The sequence below is a fragment of the Hyperolius riggenbachi genome, chromosome 4, assembly GCF_040937935.1.
Source record: "Hyperolius riggenbachi isolate aHypRig1 chromosome 4, aHypRig1.pri, whole genome shotgun sequence".
NCBI lineage: Eukaryota > Metazoa > Chordata > Amphibia > Anura > Hyperoliidae > Hyperolius > Hyperolius riggenbachi.
The window spans coordinates 468700602-468722950 of NC_090649.1; the positions used below are offsets into that span (position 1 = coordinate 468700602).

Here is a 22349-nt window from a genome sequence, read left to right on the forward strand (position 1 = left end):
TAGTTACTTACTTAGCAGCCTGTTTATTTACTTAGCTAGTTAACATATGAAAAGCAACAAGGTGGGGCACTGCTGCATGTGTAGACAGCCACTTTATAATCAGCTGTGTAGACTGTAGAGTGTCTGTTAGCAAAGAGCACTCAAGGTGCCCATACACTTAATAGATTTCCCGCCGATACACAGCAGATTTGATCACTGTGATCGAATCTGCTGTGAAATCTATGTGCACACGCTGACCGATCGACCGATTTCCGTCCGACATCGATCGATACAGTCGATCTGTCCGCGCGGAAAATTTAGCTCGATCACCGGCGGGTCGGGAGTGCGTTGATTGCGGCGTTTGTATGTCCGACGCCCGCCGCTACCGGCAATACATTACCTGTTCCGCCGGCGCGTGTCCCTGCAGTCGCTTCTCCGTGCTGGGCTCCGACTGGCTTCACTTACTTCCTGTCAGGGGAAGTTTAAACAGTAGAGCGCCCTCTACTGTTTAAACTTCCCCCGACAGGAAGTAAAGTGAAGCTGAAGCCCAGAGCACAGAAGAGACAGCGAAGACCGGGAGACTCACGCCGGCCGGATCAGGTAATTTTTCAGGCGTTTTTGCGCATGTTTTCGCATTTTCTCCTTTGCATGTGCAGAAGACCCAGATTGACACAACTGAGCCAGTTACCGGGGCTGATTGCGGTTGAATAGCAGACTGCAGGACCGCGAGGGACCCCAACATGCTTATGGGGTGGGAGGAAGCCCTGGGTAAGTATGAAATATTTACTATAACAGGTCTCTGGTTTACTTTTAGAACGCTGTCTCTGACATAGGAGACCTGGGTTCATATCCCGGCTCTTCCTATTCAGTAAGTATTGGCTGCAGCTCTCAAGTGCTTTGAGTCCGACAGGAGAAAAGCGTTATAGAAACATTGGAATTATTATTATTCAGGAAAATTGTGATGGAAAAGAACACGTGGCAAAGCCAGGCCTATGCTAGGGTAGATCCCAAATTCGCTGTTTTATAATCAGACCCCCCCTTGGTTTTAAGCCTTATTGACAGGGCATAGTGTTTTATGTACATATCGGGTGACAATTATGTTTATTGCCATTACATGCTTGCAGGAAATTTGGGGGAGGAAATCTACAGGAAATCAATTCACTCCAAAGCTATCGATCAGCCTGTTTACGAGCTGCGCAGAGCCCTCCTTCAATAAACATCGAACAAAGAGATGATCGTTATTTACAACATGAATTATGACACACTGTTGTGCTGCCCTCTCCAAGCAATACGTCTAAACTTGCTTAGACCGCAAACAGCACAAAAGCAATGGTGTTGGAGCCTGCCAGTCACTCCACAGAGGAAACAATAAATACAAATACAGTACCAGGGGCCTAACTAGGGGAAAACAGCCCCTGTGACTGCAGGGGGGCCCAGAGGGGGGGGGCAGCTACTAACCTTCCCTCCTACCAACACTCCAGATCAAGTGTTTGGTGCTACATGTTATGGGTGTGAAGACCCTGATGGCCACTCTCAGTGTCATAGCACTAGGGACTACATGTCAAATTCCGGCCCGTGGGCCAAACCTGGCCCTCGGAACCATCAGATTTGTCCCTCAGGAGGTTACCCCACTTTGCATTATGTTTGGCCCTCTTAGGACCACCAGAGAAGCTATATTGGAGGGTAAGCCCTAGATCACCAGGGAAGCCAGATGGGGAGGGGGTAAAGAACTAGTTACCAGGGATCTGTATAGGGGATGAAGGGGGGCACTAGACACTAGGGAATTGTAAAGGGGAGGGAGGACCACTAAACAATCAGGGAACTGTATAGGGGATGAAGGGAGGCACTAGACACCAGGGAATTGTAAAGGGGAGGGAGGGAGGACCACTAAACAATCAGGGAATTGTATAGGGGAGGAAGGGAGAACCAGTAAACACCAGGGAACTGTATAGATGCGGGAGGAGGGCCACTAGACACCAGGGGAAGCGTATAGGGAAAGGAGGGAGGCAGTAGACACCAGGGAACTGTATAGGAGATGGAGGGGGGTTATTAGACACCAGGGAACTTTATAAGGGAGAGAGGTGGCCACTAGACATTGAGGTTGGCCCACAACTTGGTTCCAGAGCTCAATTTCGGCCCACTTTGTATTTGCGTTTGACACCCCTGCACTGCAGAGGTGCAGAGGTTGAGACTGCACCGGGGCCCTTGGACGTCAAGGGTCCACTAGGGGCCCTCCCTCAACTGCAGTATTAGCCCTTCAATGATGCTATGCTGGTAATGATCAATACTATAGATATGTTTTGAATAGTGGTAATCATTAACGAACTTTTCCACTCCTCAGCTTACACTTCTCATACAGTGGATGTCCTCGGTAGGTTTTGTTGCGCCCTATGACTTATAGAATGCTTGGGGGGGGGGGGCAATTTACAAGTTGCACTGGGGCCCAAAACTCCTTAGCTACGCCGCTGGCCACACTTGTTTTATGACCATTGTAAGGTGGGCCCCAGGCTGTGACGGTCACCAAGAAGAGGCAAAGGAAGGGTTGTGAACATAAGGGTACGTTTCCACTTGTAAGGTGGGAATCGCTGCGGTAAAAATTTTGCATGCGGGTGTATGCAAATTTTCATGCGAATTTGCATGGATGACGATGTATGCGAATTTAACCATGGCAGTGCCTGTGTTCTTTTCCATTGATTCCATGCGAATTCACATGCGAATTTGCATAAAAATTTGCATACCAAAACCGCATACGAATTCCCTATTAAATACATTGTATGTGAATCGCATAGCGGTATGCAAATTCTGAGGGCTCTGCCGTGCAGATTTTTTCTGCTCAGAAAAAAACGCTCAGAAATCCTGACAAGTGGAAACAGTCCCATCCACTTGTATTGTCTGTGCGAATCTGCATGCAGGAAACGCATGCAGATTCACTCTAGTGGAAACGGGCCCTTAGGGGCCCAATTAAAGTTTTGTGTGTGTGGGGGGCATGAGTTGTAGTTACGCCCCTTTACAGTACCCTCTAAATTATCGGCAATACAGTCTAAAACTTCACAGCCACACTCCTGTCCATGAACACGCTCAGCAGGAAAGCCAAGCCCGATTGGCTGCTTGCAGGTGCAGGCGCGAGGGGTCCTCCCTGCGCAGTGCAGCCACACTCGTTCACCGATGGGAGTGCGGTGGTGTGCACTCTCTTCTCAACCCCTTGGGGAAGAGCAGTGTTGCTTGCGTATTTCCACCAAAGCCATTTTCTCATCGAAAATGCCATTTTTGCTTTCGAAAAAATGTTGCGAAACTGCATTCTATTTTCACAATATGGTCAAAGAAAATATTTTTTTCTTTCCAATGTGAAAACTGAAAAAAAAAAAAAAAAACACATTTATTACAATGATTTTCAATGGCATGTTCACTTGAAAGACGAATTTTACATTATTTTTGCAAAATTATTTGCAGATTTTTTTTCCTATTGTAGCCACTCTTCTCGTTTACATAACTTGCATAATTGGGGCTTTACTATTAACCACCAAAGTATAATTAACCGCAAAATTATGATTCAAAATTTCACATGATTGGCATGATTTAAAGACTCGAAATTGAAGTGACTCAAAAACAGCCCTTACCAGCACCAGTGACCATCTCCACTCGGATGGAAGGTCCTCTTCCCGACTTTGGTCACATTCCAATACAAAATGTCTACTGGAACCCTGGATATCGGTTGCAGAGATAACCTCTTAGAGGGGGACTAAACTATACAGGGTAGGAGGAGGGTTGTGGGTGCCAAACTACCGATCTTGGTGTTAATAAGGAACGGTCTTACCTCGATATGGAGGTTTAAGAGTACTTTAAGGAACACCAAAAACATCAAACTTGCTTGTGGTGTCCAATAAATTATTCTTAAAGTGAACTCGAGGTGGGATTTAATAAAGTTAGTAGAGGCTGGTTGTGCACACTATCACCAGCCTCTGTTGCCCTATTGTGTGCCCCCAGGACTCCTCTGTGCTCTGCTGTCCCCTGTAACAAAAAACGCCAAGCTAGTGACACACAGCGTGTCGCCAGCAGGCTGTTTACCTGTGTGGTGCCTGTCACCACCGTTCCCCCGCCTCCTCTATATCAGCGCTCCCCGCCCACATCCGCTCCCTCCAATCAGCACGAGCGTCGATATAGAGGAGACGGGGGAGCGGCGGTGACAGGCACAACATAGGTAAACAGCCTGCTGGCGACACACTGGGCGTCGCTAGCTCGGTGGTTTTTGTTACAGGGGACAGCAGAGCGCAGGGGGTCCTGGGGGCACACAATAGAGCAAGAGAGTCTGGTGATAGTGTGCACAACCAGCCTCCTCTGCGCCCTACTAACTTTATTAGCCTCCTGAGGACCGCGGTGTTAAACCCCCTAGTGACCAGGTCATTTTTTGTTAATAGGGCCACTGCAGCTTTAAGGCCAAGCTGCTGGGCCGCACAACACAGCACACAAGTGATTCCCCTTCCCCTTTTTCCCCCACCAACAGAGCTTCCTGATCATCCCTTCCAGTGTTTATTTTTTTTTAAATAAATATTATTATTAAATAAAAATGCGTATATATTTTTTTCCTTTTTGAATACCCCACCCACCCTCCCCCCGTTGGCCAATCATTGTGATCGTCTGTCATAGGCTTCAGCCTATGACAGCGGATCACCACCGACACTCTGGAGGGGACAGCCGTGTCACATGGCTGTCCCCAGTACAGCGCTGCCTTGGATTGCAGCGCTGTACTGCCCTAATAGACGGTGTCGTCTAACAGTTTCCGAGTGGCAATCACCGCACGGAGACTGAAGGAGGGGCTGAGCCCCGCCCCTGAACAGGAGATGCGCGCGCAGTGTGCGCACGATCTCCTGCTAGCCCCATAGAAGACCCCATAGTGGTCCTGGGGCTACCGCACTGCTCATGCTAATTGGCGTGGAGCAGTCGGCAAGTAGTTAAATACCACCTCGGGTTCTCTTTAAGCCTCCATATTGAGGTAAGACTGTTCCTTATTAATTCCCAAATTGGTAGTTTGACACTCACACTGGGCGCCTCCTCCCACCCTTTATAGCCTCGTCAAAGAGGTCCCAGTGCTGAATCATGGAGGCGAAGAGGACAGGGAAACCTCTACTGGAGGTAAGTATATGGACCACTTGGGCACTTTTTTTTCTATTGAATTATCACAAATGCCTTCTGTTTTAAGAAGGCAAACTTATATGTAGCATTGCTTTTGAATAGAGAGCTTTTGATACTTTAGTGGTTCTGTGTCACCCAAGCTGTCTGGATATTCTTTAGCACTAGACCAAGCCCTGTCCCATTGAGCCGTATCAATCTATTCCATGCACTGATGAGGGCCAAGAAGTCAGAAACAGGCTGTCTGCATATTGGGTTGTTGTGGCTCTGTAAAATGTATTAGCTGTAAGCTCACCGTACAACAGCGGTTCTGGATGTGCAGCCTGGTTCTCAGGGGCAAAAAGAGAGGATTTGCATATTTGGGAGTGATGCATCATGGGAAATCACAGTTGCTCACTTACAGCTGAATTATCGCAAATTCCTTCTCTTTTAAGAGGGCAAAATTATCCCGTTATCTGGAACTCAGGGAATTGGAAGTCTCAACTAAGCAGCATTCCTGAGGGGGTAACGGGAACTATTGGGGGGGGGGGGGTGTTGCCAGCCATAAAATACTTAGTGAGCCTCCAGCGATGTCTTATAGCCTTCCTGTAGCTCCTAGCGTCTTTCCGGTGCTTGTGCATGGTTCCTGGGGTTGGTCAGGTGACGCGTCAGAAGCCATACACTAGGAGCTACAGGTCGTCACTAGAGGCTCAGTGAGTATTTTATCTTTCATGGAAGAAGGGGAGATTTGTGCTTTTTTGGCCGGTATTGGCACATGTACCTGGAATCAGGCGATTCCCGCGGGAGACAGATACTATGGACTTTGCTGTACACTGCTGTGATCCAATACTGCTTGCTAGTATAAAGCTCAATTTTCCTAGTGACGCCTTCCCCAAACAGACGTGTAGCGTTGCAAGACGTCTGATGTCATCACAGGAGATGGGGCGGGGCTCTAGACGTTCGCCAGAGCAGACACAAGGCAATGAATTCGAGGTGCAATGTGCTTTCTTGTGTCTGTCATTTGGCATAGAAGGCTTTTGTGAGTTTTTAACTTCCTATGAAAGATGGTTTTCGTGTACTAAATTTCAGTGGCGATTTTCTGTTTATCTCTCCACAGATTCCCTTGCTTTCAGCAGCGTCCGCTGGGGACGTTAATGCTGATTTAACTCTGCTGCTAAGCTGGTCAGGCTGCCATCAGGGACTCGGTACACTGCATTAGTTTGCCTGTTAGACGGCCGCGGTGAGTGTCGGCTTTTTATTGTGGTGTGCTGGAGGTACGAGCGGATCATCCTGCTGACGTGATTTAGATTCACTTTATATCTACATGCACACATTGGAACTTTGAGAGAGCTTCACAATGGATCTCCTCTTTTCACTGAACTGATAACCACAGGATTGTACCTGCCTGTCTTCTGTGTATTTTCTTTTTTTTTGTTTTGAAGTTCAACTTCATTGTCTGAGCCGTTCTAATATTAGTGATGGCTACAGCTGGGTTTTTGAAGAGTAACTGTCAGGCTGCAAAAGCCAATTTAAACCTCTATTCTCCTGTATTAAACAGTTTAGAAGGAAGCCAAAAAGGCAATGCTGAAGTTAAAAATCTCTCTTACTTTTGATGTGTGCTGAACAGCAAGTCTGTTATTCCCAAACTCTTAAGTAGGACGAGAGGCCGCATAACATACTGCAAAGCATTCTGGGGCTGCTTTCCCCACCTTGGGTCCTCCCCTTGGCTGATAGTGAGAAGTTACAGGCTCATGTTACAACAGCTTGTAATGCAGCCCAGCTCACAGCACTGAAAAATCACAGGGCAGAGTATACTGCATGAGTCCACTATTGTTCCTAGCCACATGGCTAATTAATATTCACTGCACAGTAGTGTTGTCCATTAGGATCTTTTTTGTGAGTCGAATCATCAGGAAGCAGGGAGGACATGACGACACAATTGGCTTCATAGGAGACAGACAAACATGGAACCTGCCATGAGCTGTCAGGAGCATCATTCTCTGCAAATACTATATAAAAATTCTGTGAAATCCAAACGTGGACAGTGAAATGCATATGTAATGTAAGTACAGCCAATCTTTAGCTACTGATATATGTGTTTTTTTTCTCTGAGACCCTATACCTAACAGCTCCTCTTTAAAGAGAAACTAAAATTCAAACCTTTCCTACAGCCAATTATCCTGTTTCATAAAACAAAGCTCCAGTCTTTAAATATTTTTATTTTTTCATTTGTATTGTTCATTGGAGAATATCACTCTTATCTACTACAGATGTCTGATCTGCTACTGAGGTCTCTGCAACCAGTGTGAACTTCAATTCATGGGGCTCCCCAGCAAAACATTGATGGGGCCCCCTAATGTTTACTTTCCTTCCCTTGCAGGTTCAAGTAACAGTTGGGCCCTAGGGCAAAATTAGCCTGGGGGCCCCCCAACAGACACCCCCGACCAAAAAGCATCATTAGAGACCCTTTGTTGCAGCCAAATTTCCCTCCTGGGCCCCTGAGCTGGCTGCTGACCCTCCCCAAATCACCTCCCAACTTAACAGACTCTGCAGAGTCCCTGGGGAGCAACAGTTAAGATGGGGGAGGGACAACTGGGGGTCCCTACAGGCTCTGGGGCCCTGGGGCAATTGCCTATTTTTCCTATGGTAGCTCCGGCCCTGCCCTTGCCTCCCCTTGGTGCCCTTCACAGCCTTGGGGCCCATCTCACAAGGGTCATAAAACAAGTGGTCATCATAATCTTCACACCCATAACAAGTGTAGCCACAAAACACCTGATCTGAAGTATAGTCCCCTGTATCCGAGGAAGGCAAGGTTTGTAGTCCCCCCCCCCCCACACACACACACACACACTGCTCTGGGCTCCCCTGCAATCGCAGGTGATGCTCCCCTCTAGTTTCTCCCCTGTCTGCAACATTACTCTGGTCTGCTACTGATGTCTCTGTGACGTCACTCAGGTCTGCTACTGATGTCTGGTCTGCTACTGATGAACTCTGTGACTTTACTCAGGTCTGCTATGATGTCTGGTCTGCTACGGATGACCTCTGTGACTTTACTCAGGTCTGCTACTGATGTCTGGTCTGCTACTGATGTCTGTCTGTATCTGTGACTTTACTCAGGTCTGCTACTGATGTCTGGTCTGCTACTGATGTTTCTGTGACTTTACTCAGGTCTGCTACTGATGTCTGGTCTGCTATTGATGTCTCTGTGACTTTACTCAGGTCTGCTACTGATGTCTGGTCTGCAACTGAGGTCTCTGGAACTTTACCCTGGTCTGCTCCTGATGTCCCTGTTACATAGTATAGCGGACTAAAATAGACCAAAAAGCCATTCTACTAAAAAGCAATGCTCAGTGTGATTTGGGGACTAAAAGAGACTTACAGCTGAATTATCGCAAATTCCTTCTGTTTTGAGAAGGCAAACCGCATTAAGCATTGTTTTTTAGTAGGAGGGCTTTTCGGTCCCCTATACTTTCCTAGTGGTGCTGGGTCACCCCTGAGCTCCTTGGTTACTCTGTTGTACTGGTCCAAGCCCTATCCCATAGAGCCATATCAATCCCTGCCATGCACTGAGCATATTTCCGCATTCGGATGCGCGCCAAATTTGTCACACCCTCTGATTGGCTTACCCATTCTAAGTCTTCTGATTGCCTTAAAATTATAGCCTTCAGGACTTGGCTATGTGTTTTATATAATAACACAGCACAAAGAGCAATGGTCTGCTGAGCCTGAAACCAATCAGAGATTAGCTTTTAAAATTATCGTATATCAGTAAGCGGAGTTCGCATTCTCTGATTGGCTTATTCATTCTAACTCTCCGAGTCTTCTGAATGGCTTAAAATTAACCAATATCAGTGATGCAGATTTTCTGCCTAAATCCACATTCTCTGATTGGTTTATTCATTCTGAGTTTTCTGATTGGCTAAAAACTACTGCATACTGGAAAGCGGATTTTCTGCCGAAATTACTGCAGTTTCGGCACTGCTTACCGGTATTCCGTTAGACAGGCTCTGGTCGTTCGCACTCTTCGGATTTATAGGAAACACTGGTGTTTAGAATATAAGACCCCGAAGGCTAGGCTAGGCTCTGTTGGAGACACCCTAAATATCTAAATACAGTATGTATATCTCGGAATATGTAAATCTCACCTCCTTAAGGACAAACCACAAAAGGTAAGTACATGTTTTATTCATGCACATAAGACAACGCGTTCCACGGGTGCTGGCCCGCTTCTTCAGGTCAATACAGAAGTGCCTTAAGAGAAGTGTGCCACAGATGTGAGCGCCTCTCTAAACTAGAGAGGTGCTCTGGTCCGTGGCACACTATTTAGGGCATCTCCATTATTTAGCTTATTCGCATTCATATTTCCGCATCGGAAATGCAGAATTCCAATCGGAAATGCGGAAATTATATTTCCGTGGAACCCCGAATGAGCGTCCCTGGTAATCATGTGTAAACGCTGTTCTTCCTGTAGAAGATGTAACATCTGCATCTCCCCTCCGCGCTCTCCCTGCGCTCCCTCAGTGATGAATTACACGGCTCGTTATATTATTTTCAAAGTTAAGGCCAGACAGGCATTTTTATACCAGCAGCTCCCTTCATACTTCAGGATCAGAATTAATGAATTACCTATTGATTAAATTCCACTCCAGCAAATCCACCATGGCAAATAAATGAACTAGCCGGGGCACGTGTAGGCCACAGCCAGGCATGTCAGGGCAATCGATCAGCAGTTAGTAATCTTTGGGGAAAGAAGAGGAGTTGATGATAATATGACATGTGGGGGAAAGGAATGCTAACATGGGCTGAAGATGTCCAGCTCTGCGGTGAGGCACCATGGTTACCATCACAGCTATACTCCATAGTCATGTCTGTATCCTGGTGCTCCTACAGAAGACCAGCATATTAAAACATAAATAGCGTATTCCTCAGCAAGACGCTAAACATGTATAGACCTACGGTGACCATACGTCCTGCTTTACCTGGGACAGGTCCCGGATTCGGGATCCCCTGTCCCAGGCTGCGCTAGGTCCCGGGAAACATCCCGCTTTTAGCCGTGGGACGTCCCGGCCTTGGGACTCTGGCCACCGTATGATTGCATGAACTGGCCGCGTCGTCTAATAGACGCCGTGCCAGTTCATAGCCCGTAGCCCCTCTCCAGCCTGCATAGTCTTCCGGCAGGCAGAGCAGGGCTACGGGAAGATAGTGTCTGAAGCCCTGTACTGGAGCCTATTTGTGTCTCCAGTACAGGGCTTCGGGCGCCATCTTCCCGTAGCCCTTCTATTCCTCTCAGCATGGGAGACTGCAGAAGCATCGTCCAGGGAGCTGCACACCAGAGGCCGGTGAGGGGACTTCTGTCAGGTGAGTAAATTCCTTTTTTTGCAGTTGAAATGTTGCCCAAATTGCATTATTTTCTGCTAAAATGTTGCCCACATTGCGTTATTTTCTGCTGAAATGTTGCCCACATTGCGTTATTTTCTGCTGAAATGTTGCCCACATTGCGTTATTTTCTGCTGAAATGTGGCCCACATTGCGTTATCTTCTGCTGAAATGTTGCCCACATTGTGTTTATTTTCTGGTGAAATGTTGCCCAAATTGCATTTGTTTTCTGCTGAAATGTTGCCACATTGCGTTTATTTTCCTGTTGTCTGGGGTAACTGTTGCTGCATTTATTATTTAATGGTCATAGTTGGCTATATTTGCTGCTTTGGGGTCACGGTTACACTCCACCCATACAATGTCATGGCCACGCCCATTTTTCGGCGAACGCCCCCGATCCCCACCACGCCAATTTTTCGCCGCGGCGAAACGGCCCGATCCCAAAGCCCCCCCCCCCAGTTGGACTCAGAAAAATCTGGTCACTGTAATAGACCAGTGTTCTACCCAGAATTTTTTTTCAGCCACACGGCATGAAAAAGTAGCCAGGTGAGGTGAATTGAGAGAATGCAGGGCTGGTGATTCTATTAAACAAGCTAGGTTGTCTACCTTCATAATGTTTTTACACTCACCGGGGGCTGATGCTTTTTATAGCTGGTGAAGTAATCTTACTCGGTCTTCCCTCTACAGTAGTGACTTGTGTAGCGTTGCTCTTAGTACACGCATAAGCCGTGCAGGCTTCAACCTGAAGAAATTACACACACAAAAATCATTATTCCTAGCAGGAGTAGAACTATAAAAAAAAGTTACTCAAGATAACATCAATTCAAGGACTTTTTTAATTAACCAGTGATGAGCAAAAATAGTAATATTCTTTTCTTTAATTTTTGCAAAAATAATGTTACATTTGATTTTCAAGCAAAAATGGCATAGAAAATAGGTTTAATTTTTTTGCGTTTTTTTTGTGAATTTTCACAGTGAAAATAATTATTTTTCACGTTTTCACGGTAAACACCTTAGCGGTTAAATATAGTTTTCCAGCGCTTTCGCCTTTTCGCAGCAAAAATATAGATTTTTCGCATTTTCACAAAAAGACGAAAATACAAGCCATTTTATTGAAAATGTTATTGAAATGGAAAAAGAACAATGATCATGGCTGAAACACTTTAACACAACAGATCAACTGCCAACGAACTGAGGGGGATAGACTGCTCCCCAAGATACATTTGACCAGGCTTCCTCAGCCAGAGTTCCTAGCAGAGTTCCCCAACCCTGTCCTCAAGGCCCACCAACAGGTCATGTTTTGCAGAAAACCACAAACATGAACAGGTGGGGTAATTAGTGTCTCAGCAGAGCTGATTAACTACCTCTGTGGATTTCTGCAAAACATGCACTGTTGGTGGGCCCTGAGGACAGGGTTGGGGAACATTGCCTAGAACCCCAGGGTTCCTTGAGATCATTGCAAGGGTTCCATGGCATTTCTCCCTCTGGTGAGACTGGCCTAAGTTGACGGGATGAAAAAATTCCTCCTTGGCTCCTCTATAAAAATAAATGTTAAAGGGAACCAGAGATGAACGTTTCACACAAAATAAACATATCAGTCGATAGCTTGTAAAGAATAAATGCTCTACCTGATAATTTTGCCGCTCTGGTGTGCCTTTTTTAGTGTTTTTTATCCATTATTGCTCCAGGAAAAATCAAATATGGCCTCCGGCTCATATCCCTTCTGCTTCCGGGTTATGAGTTGTTCTGGATGTGCTGTCTAGGCTATATAAGACTAGGCTGCTATCTAGGCTATATGAGAAAGGCTGCTGCAGCCTTTCATCTGTGTGCTTTCATTTTGGTATGATGTGCAGCTGCCTGTAGGAAGTGTCTCTCATAGGAATTAAACTGCTGTCATCATCAGTATCTATGCAGACAGAGTGCACACAGAGCACACAGGGATCATATTGCAGCCAGACTTGTCTGTTTCAGAGATTCTCTCTCAGCAGGAGCAGCCCCTCCCATGTCATCACAGCTCTTAGTATGCAAAGCAGGAAATCTGAGCCAGGAGGTGGCAGGCTTGGGCTTGAAAAGACTCCACAGAAGAGTGACTCAGCTATAATGATTCCAGGTCAAACCTAGACTGAGCCAGTCGGGGATTCTTATCACAGCTGCTAATAGACTAATTAAGCAGATAAGAATTAAACTAAAAGCAGGGTAGGTGTTTACTGTCATGTTCCCACTGATAAATGTAATAAAATACATGAGGGTGCTTCGTCTCTGGTTCTCTTTAAAGGGGGGGGGGGGTCAGTATTATAAGGAGCGAAGTAATAAAAAACAGTATGATACTGAGGAAGTATAATAAAGAGGCCAATTATAGGGGAGAACTATAAATGTGGGAACTTCTACAAGAAACACTAGCACAGGTTACTGCAATAGAAAACACTACAGAGGAGGAACATGGAATGGGGATTAAACAAGAACGTGGTTACAGTAAACAAAAAATTTGGTTAGTCAAACCTTCTTTTAAAGACCACACCTCCTGCAAATTAAATCCCACTTCCTCCATTAACACAGGGGTTCCCTGAGATCCCAAAAATATTTAAAGAGTTCCTCCAGGGTGAAACCTTTAAGAAAGACCGTACTAAACCGATGTACATGCATAAACAGCTTTAGTGACAATTCTTGATCGGATGGGTGAATGACTAAAGAAGAAGGATATGTGGTTTTGACAAGAAAATAATGTATAGTCAGGCCTGAATGTACATCACAGGAGCCTGTAGGCACAGATGTACAGACACCCTAGACTCCACCGTCCATGAACCTACAAACACCTGCCAAACTACACTGCACGTGTGCTGGCTGGCTTTTTTCCCCCTTGAGCCTCCTTCTGTCCCTTTTGTGCCTCCTTCTGTCTGCTTGTGCCATGTCTGACCCCCTGTTTGTCCATCTGTCTCCCTTTATACCTCCTTTTGTCTCCCTTTGAGCCTCTTTCAGTCCCCCTGTGCCACCTCTGCCTCCTTCTGTGCCCCTTTGTGCCTCCTTCTGTCCCCCTGTGCCTCCTTATGTCCCCTTTGCCTTTCTTTGTTCCCTTGTGCTACCTCTGCCCCTCTGTTCCCCCATCAGTCCTACTCTGCCTCCTTCTGTCTCCCTTTGTGCCTCATTCGGTCTCCATGTGTCTCTTCAGTCCCATGTGCCACCTCTGTCCCCTGCGCCTCCTTCTGTCTCCCTGTGACTCTGTCAGTCCCCCTATGCCTCCTTCTGTCTCCCTGTACCTCCTTACATCCCCCTCTGCCTTCTTCTGCCCCCCTTTTGTGCCTCCTTCTGTCCCCCGTTGTGCATTCTTCTGTTCCCCTCTTATCCCTCCTACTACCTCCCTGTGCCTCCTTCTGCCCCCTTTGTGTTTTTTTCTGTCCCCCATTGTGCCTCCTTCTTCCCCCTTTGTGCCTCCTTCTGTCCCCTTTTGTGCCTTCTTCTGTCCCCCTGTGCCTTCTTCTGTCCTCCTTTGTGCTTCCTTCTGCCCCAGTGTGTGCCTCCTTCTGTCTCAGTGTGCCTCCTTCAGTCCCCCTGTGCCTCCTTCTGTCCTCTTTTGTGCCTCCTTCTGGCCCTCATGCCTTCTTCCGTCCCCCTGTTCCTGCCCCTCTTTGTAGCTCCTTCTGTCCTACTTTTGCCCCACATTGTGCCTTCTTTTGTCCCCCATTGTGCCTCCTTCTGTTCCCCTTTGTGCCTCCTTCTGTTCCCCTTTGTGCCTCATGAAAGTAGAGCCCTGCCTATCTGTATTTTGTGGTGAAACGCTGCCCACATTGCATATTTTCTGGTGAAATGCTGCCGCATTATGATTTTCATTTGGGGGGGCACAGGTTTTCTCGCCTGGAGAGACAAAATGGCTAGAGGCGTCCCTTTTGTTGCTAATAATATCAGGGTAGTGCAGCTCCTCTTCCTGAAGCGTGGCTGCGCAATAGCCATGTGAGCCCGCCCACGCATGCACAGTAAAACGCAGGCTCCGTGCTATTTCGCCTTGCATGGCCCTGCTTGTGTGTCTATTGCATGGCCGCGCTGCAAGACGGCCCGGATTTGGAAGAGAGGAGCGCTCAGCGATAGGGGACATCTAAGTAGTGAGGGAGCCTCAATAGGATCCTGAGGCTTCCCACTCTTAAGGTGAGTATCTGATTTATCTTTAACATCTATTAACTTTGAAAACACGATAGAAAGACAGGCTTCTTGCTGAGAATTTTGTATCCCTCGCTGTATTTTTTCTTCTTAAAGTACAACCAAGGTGACATGTGACATTATGAGATAGACATGTGTATGTACAGTGCCAAGCACACCAATAACTACGCTGAGTTCCTTTTTTAATTTGTATGCCTGAAAAATTTAAAAATCAGGTATGCAAGTAACAGTTTCTGTCGGGACTGGGTCGGACTATAGCATAACCCTCACTGATAAGTAATTACAGTCATAAAACACTCTCATGTCAGTAAATGGCTTCTGATAGCAGGAAAGAGATAAAAAGAGTCAATAATGCATAGATTTGAGATCTAGCATACTTCAATTAAGGTGTCATTGAGCAGAGACAATAAAACAGTAAACACATAACAACTAGATTTAAATATAAAATAAAACTGTGGGATATCTAAAAAGAAAGTCATTTTTTAGGAGAAGGAGGACAGATACAATTGTTTTTCTCATCAGTTTATTTTCACCTCGGATGTCCTTTAACTATCACCAGGGAAGGTCAGTTTAGACATTAACATTGTTTTGTTGATGAAAATGTGTGCTAATATTTTGCCAAGTTGTGCAGCTTGATGGGCAGCAGATGCTGCATCTCATTGGTCCATTTACAGTACAAGCTACCTAAATGTGAACACAATTAGCATAAACTTTGCATCAACTTAGAATAATTAGCATCTGAATCACCATTCCTAGCTCCCTCCAGATGGCATGTTTCCATAGTTACATAGTTATTTTGGTTGAAAAAAGACATACGTCCATCGAGTTCAACCAGTATAAAGTACTAATACACTAAAGTATTAATACATGAACAGTATTAATAAAGCTTTGTCAACAAACCTGTACATTATAGACGGTGTACGGAGCCAGGCCCCCTAGTGTGAAAGGATGGGGAGTATTCCGGTGTGTCCTGTAGCCTTTATTGTCCACATAGATGGAATATTCAGTGACAACGCCATTTGGATTTAAAGGGGGTGTCCAGATGACATGTACAGCTGTACTGTTGATTGCCACAACCTCTGGAGGGAACACGCCTTCGGGCTCTACAATTAATGAAAAGAGATGGAGAAAGTCCAGCTGTCTTAGTGAAAGACCTTGTTTAAGAAAGCGTTATGGAAAAAAATCAAATAAATAAATAAAAAGCACAGTGCTGTTTTTGCCATGGAGGGGTGACAGTCGGGTCACTGTCTAAATTGGCTTATTACTCTCTCAGTAAGGAACCACAGGAGCTTCTGGTAAAATGTTTCATATACGTAACACCACACTGATCTTCTGCAATGTGTGGCCTGCAGTATATAATCTATCCCTCTCTGTCAGAGAAAAATTATAGGACAAGTTTGTGTTGCATTCATTGCTACTATTTACCTGCGGAAAACCTTTAGCGTTTTGCTTAAAGCGGGAGTGTCACCATAAAAATCATATTTCAACATTGTATTAAGTGATAAAGATGCTAATCCTGCATTCAAAACTTTCAAAAAAAATTCTGCTGTTATGATTTGGAGTTATCATATACCTTAGGAGCACTGGCTCTTTAGTAGTCGTTGCCAAAGAATTGCATGCTGGGGGTTCTTTTTATCTATAATATATTCCTCCTCTTCCCTTTATTTCCCTGCCTAGCTGCTTATCTGAAACTTGATCCCCTACTCACTTGTGTTTACAAGCCAGGCTGAGGTGACTCAGCGATTGGAGGAGACAAGAAAAAAAGTAAAGGGCAGAAATGACATCACGAGTTAGCCTTAACTATGGGCAAAAGACATGGCCCCCACCAGGAGCATAATTCTCGTCATTTACTATATAACATTCACTGAAATCATAACGTGGACAGTACAATACATGTGTTATGTAAGTAGATCAAGTATTTATCTACTTATATATGTGTTTTCTTCCCTGGCATAGTATGGCTGATCCTACTGCTTTAAAGGCTAACTCTGCTTTCATTTAAATAAACGATACTGCAAATATTGGTGTTACAAAAATTATTTATTAATTGAATACTATTGTTAACCCAGTTTTAGTTTTACGTGTTTAGCAACAATGACATTCTAAGTTTTCTCATAGGAGATACTTATTTTTCCGGGTTAAAGGATGTCAATAGGGTAGTGGGATCAGGGGAGGATAAGAAAAGTACAAAGTAATGTAGAATAGAGTAAGAGACCCATGAGTGCTATGCATAACATGCCAATGGATCCCTAAGGGGCGGGGGGCGTTAAGGAAATTAGGAAAGGGGATGGAAGGTTTTCCAGATTCAATAAACCTAAAGAGAAACATTTCTATGACAATCAATATGCTCCAAGTCCTAGTCAATCCAATCTAATGTTATTATTAGGGTATGCCAGAGGGGTTTGGGTTAGAAGGAGTGCACGACACAAGATAGCCCATTGTTATCCTGCCAATCAATCCAGTCATTCCATGTTTTAAAAAAGTGAGGCAAAGTATCCTGAATTTTTGCTATAATGTGTTAAGACAAGATGGTAGAGTTAAGACCCGAGAAGACACACTCTTGGGACAACGAGAAGACACACTCTTGGGACAACGAGAAGACACACTCTTGGGACAACGAGAAGACACACTCTTGGGACAACGAGAAGGCACACTCTTGGGACAACGAGAAGGCACACTCTTGGGACAACGAGAAGGCACACTCTTGGGACAGCGAGAAGGCACACTCTTGGGACAACGAGAAGACACACTCTTGGGACAACGAGAAGACACACTCTTGGGACAACGAGAAGGCACACTCTTGGGACAACGAGAAGGCACACTCTTGGGACAACGAGAAGGCACACTCTTGGGACAACGAGAAGGCACACTCTTGGGACAACGAGAAGACACACTCTTGGGACAACAAGAAGACACACTCTTGGGACAACGAGAAGACACACTCTTGGGACAACGAGAAGACACACTCTTGGGACAACGAGAAGACACACTCTTGGAACAGGGTAGTGGATCTCCAGCTGGACGCTAAATGCCGCCTACCAAGAGCCAAAGTAACTTTTCAGAACTCTGCAATTAAAAAGGTACCAAAAAAATAGGTAAAAAAAAAAAGTACTGCCAATTTATTCTGAGTATTCTCTTGCTTGCTGGTGGCTTAAAAGGCATTTTATTGATAAGTTGTGAAAATATCACCTACGCGAAAACTTAACTTAGAAGAAAAAAGGAATTACATTAGGACCCTTAAACTGGGCGCCTGCTCTACTTGTGCTCCGGTTTAGCTTCTAATTTTTTTTGCACATTTCAATAATTCTCCCCCAGTATCCTTGTCCTGCACGTTTAGCCCCTTTTGCTCCAGTTATCTATGCATTTGTGTTAAAAAATACGCCCAAAAGTGCAGTGGGTGAACATGTACTTCAGGTGCTAAAAAACTATTTTTATTTTAAAGTAGTTATACACTATATTTTTTTAAAAAGATTTTAAATAGACACTGAAGCGAAAAAAAATGATGATATAATGATTTGTATGTGTAGTACAGCTAAGAAATAAATCATTAGCAGCAGAGACATGTGTCTAATATTGTTTCCAGTACAGAAAGAGTTAAGAAACTCCAGTTGTTATTTATGCAAAAGAGCTTCTCTGAGCTCCACGACTTTTAAAGTCCCAGAGAGCTCTGTCTTCTGAAGCTTGTTATCTCAGCTGTCAGTCACTGTATTTTCTTTCTCTCTCCAGAGGACAGCTCAATAGTACATTGGCCTGCTCTGTAAAAACATTTAGAATGCTGAGTAGTGTGTAAACTGCCAATATTAGAGAATTATGCAATGTTATAAAAAAAACTATATAACTGAAAATATAACTATGATAATGTTTTCTTTGCTACTAATGTTCTAGTAATTATCCGTACTACACAACCAATTCATTATATCATAATTTTATTTTTTCGCTTCAGTGTCTCTTTAAGTCATACATGTCAAACTCTGGCCCGTGGGCCAAAACCTGGCCCTCAGAGCCATTCAATTTGCCCCCCCCCCCCCCTAAGTGGTTTCCCCACTTTGCATTATGTTTGGCCCACTCTAGACCACCAGGGAAGCTATATTTTAGGTGAAGCCCTAGAATAGCAGGGAAGCCACATGGGGGAGGTAGGGGGAATGCACTAAACACTAAGGAACTGTATAGGGGAGGGTGGGGGCCCTTTAGACACCAGGGAACTGCATCCCCTTGGAAGGGGTCATTAGACACCTGGGAGATTTATAATGGAGGATGGTGGGCAATAGACATTGAGGTTGGCCCTCGACTTGGTCCCACTGTACAATTTCGGCCCCCTTTGTATTTGAGTTTGACTGCCCCTGCTTTAAGTGAATCTAATTATAGGGCAGTAAGTTGTTGCTTACAACGATTTATAAAATCAATTTTAGTACAACATTTAGGAAATAAATGAAACAAAAATGTTAAAAAAATATCAATTGCACATTCCCTTTAAGATTATGAATTGCCATTCACTATGGTCTTGAATTAAGTGGGCCGCTAGTCAAGGTGTTCTGGGGTGAGCATCTAAAATTTAGTTCTTCACTTATATGTTTACGCTAGTGGTTTCTAAATGGAGTAGTTTCCTCTTTAACCATCAGTACCAGTATTGATAAAGTCCAGGCGCGATTGAAATGAAGTTTGCACGGGTAATAGCTCCATCTCTATAATGGGGAGGTGGAATTGCGCTTGACCTAAGGAACATTATAGAGATCACCCTGTAAATTACATCAAGCAATAGCGTGGCATTATCGTTAGGTAAATGATCTAGAATGTTGATTATCACACAGTAGTTAATATCACCATCTAATTTAGAAATAAAATTTCGCCGTGCCTTAATTTCTACGTAGTTACTCAGGGATGGCGAGAATAGCTATGCAAAAAAATATTGCCTGATCATGTCAGCCGACGATATATTATTGTTTTTTTTTAATAAACAAAAAATAAAATAAAAAGGTGGTAACCTTTGGTATCAAGGAGGAAATTAAAGGCTTGGCTGAAAGAGAATTTTAATGGCCTGGAACATTTGCTTGGAAGGTAATGATATGATGGTGCTCATAATGAGTTTTTATAATGTTGGAAAATTAGATACACTTCGCTATATGTTTTTAGATTTAAAGGGCCAGTATACATACATTGCATACTTAACTTCATAAAAAGAATCGTGAGAAGTTAACTAATATATTGATAAAACAATTGCAAAGTCAAAGCTTCACCCTTTGAAGGTGAATTGCAATTTTGTTGAGAAAAATGCAGTTTTTTCTCTTCCGTTCAGCTCTATACATTGTAAGGATTAGCACAAATATATATCGAAAAGTTCCAAAAAATGGCAATTATTGGAGCCAACACAGTTATTGCTGTTTAAATAGATATCACATTTATTTTTTTAGTAATCTCCACTTAATGCAGATGATAGAGTAACATTCAGTTTTTACATGCAGAGTTCCGAATAACAACAAATGGCCGTACACATGTTTCATGGTGAGGCACCACTTCCTCAGAGGCACATAAAGGGGCATAACACCCACCAAGTAAATTGGCCTGACACATGTTTCACACTGAGGCATCTTTTTCTTAGAACAGTAAATAAAGGGCACAAAACTCGACCTTTTCATATATGTTAATACTGTTTGGGGGCAGAGCATACAGGAATTTGGATTAGATAAGGATTCGTTTAATCATCATTTTAGTTTGCTTACTTTCAGTTTGTATAAAACACATGAATTTCAGTTAAAATTGTTGTAAAGTGGCAAATATGAAAATAATTATTTATTGTTTCACACACTATTTTGACATCACTTTACAAAGAACATTGAACCAATCACATTACAGTCAGTAATCACATTGCATATATGTAATTAAGGCGTGGGGAAATTTGGACGCAGAGTAAAGCCGAAAAAAAGGCTCACCCTGCTCCTGCAAAAGTCCTGGTGGTGGTAATTACTATTCCCCCTCCTGGCTAGTGATGGGCGAACACCTGGATGTTCGGGTTCGGGAAAGTTCGCCGAACATGGCCGAGATGTTCGGCATGTTCGGGCCGAACCCCGAACTTCCCGAACATCCTGCTTTTGGGGGCCCTATGGGGTCGCAGGCATAAGGGGGGAGCATGCCCCGATCGCGGGGGGGGGGGGGGTCGGAAATTCCCCCCACCCCCTCCGCTAGCGCTCCCCCCTCTGCCCGCTTCCCCATACAAAAGTTTAAGCAAAGTACCTGTAATAGTGGATGGCCTGGCAGTGGCACTGTGGAGTGAGGAGGAGGAGTCCGGAGAGTGACGCGTTGAGGGAGGCCGGGCAGCGGGCGCTTCAGCGGTAGTACCCTTGTGGTACTTCCGCCCTTTCTCTGACCTCACGCTCGCTGCCCGGCCTCCCTCAACGCGTCACTCTCCGGACTCCTCCTCCTCACTCCACAGTGCCACTGCCAGGCCATCCACTATTACAGGTACTTTGCTTAAACTTTTGTATGGGGAAGCGGGCAGAGGGGGGAGCGCTAGCGGAGGGGGTGGGGGGAATTTCCGACCCCCCCCCGCGATCGGGGCATGCTCCCCCCTTATGCCTGCGACCCCATAGGGGGGCCGTATTCGGCCGAACAGGGCCCTGTTCGGCCGAACAGGGGCCCTGTTCGGCCAGGTTCGGCCAGGAATTGAGCCGTTCGGACGAACGCGAACAGTTCGGCCGAACACCACCAGGTGTTCGGCCGAACTCGAACATCACCCGAACAGGGTGATGTTCTGCAGAACCCCGAACAGTGGCGAACACTGTTCGCCCAACACTACTCCTGGCCACCAATGACACTGGGAAATGACGTAATTCGGTTTCCAGCTATTCCTGGCGGCCGAATTATGCTGTTTTTTATCATAATTTGGGCTCCCTCTTTTGATGGCGTCCAAATGTATGACTGAGCTCCGCTATAGCCGTAATTCTCATGAAATCTATGGTGGCGTTGGGGGCGACTATATTTACAGCGTTTTTTTGCCTGATTCAGTTATCCAGATAATCTATTAGTATTTTTTTTAAGTGGGAGAAATCAGATTACCAGTAAAGGTGCGTACACATCTTAGATGGATGTCGCCTGTCGGGGATTGGGACCCGACCCTCTTTGGCGACATCGCTGGGCAAGGCTGCATAGATGCGAGTAAGCTGTATAGCTGACAATGCTCTGTGATGCTATGTGACGTCACACAGTGGGCGGGGATGGGTGTGAACAATGAAGCTGGGCGTCACTGGAGGTAAGTTGATCCGCTAGGCAGATCACTTGTGTGTCACGGTTTGGTAGTTTGGTGTCTCTGTACACACGCCCGATTAACGGTGTTGAAGTGGTTAAAGGCAGCTACTTTGAACTATGTGATTTTTAACTGGCCTTCTATTGACACATGTGGACTGAACAGAGATCCCTTATGTAGCTGGAAGGAGCTCATATCTGAATGTGACAACTAACTAGCTGTCACAGCTCCTGGAAAATACAGCAAGAGGCATGGTAGAGGGAGGCCAGTCCAATATTCCTGATTACAGCGATAGGCTCTGGTTCCAGTGGGACACTTATTGATCTTCCTGCTCAAGTCAATGATGCATTTTAGACCTTTAAACCTATTAATATATTTATTCTTGTTAAATTAAGAGATGTCTCAAAGCAGACCTGAACTCAAAACTTCCTCTCTGCTCTCTCTGCTCTAAAAGATAAGCAACAGCATAATAACCTTTAAAGAAAATCATTTATTTGTTAAT

The 22349-nt window shown here is 45.0% G+C and overlaps 1 protein-coding gene across 7 annotated transcripts in view; it reads right to left on the bottom strand.

Moving 5' to 3' along the window:
* Positions 1–22349, bottom strand: part of USH2A (usherin) — a 1078291-nt gene that overhangs the window by 327262 nt on the left and 728680 nt on the right. For all 7 annotated transcript variants that reach the window (XM_068232882.1, XM_068232881.1, XM_068232884.1 and 4 more), the window contains 2 exons: positions 15511–15713; positions 11091–11203 (listed from right to left, as the gene is read on the bottom strand). In XM_068232882.1, the coding sequence (XP_068088983.1) occupies positions 11091–11203; positions 15511–15713 (316 nt within the window). The remainder of the gene's footprint in view (positions 1–11090; positions 11204–15510; positions 15714–22349) is intronic.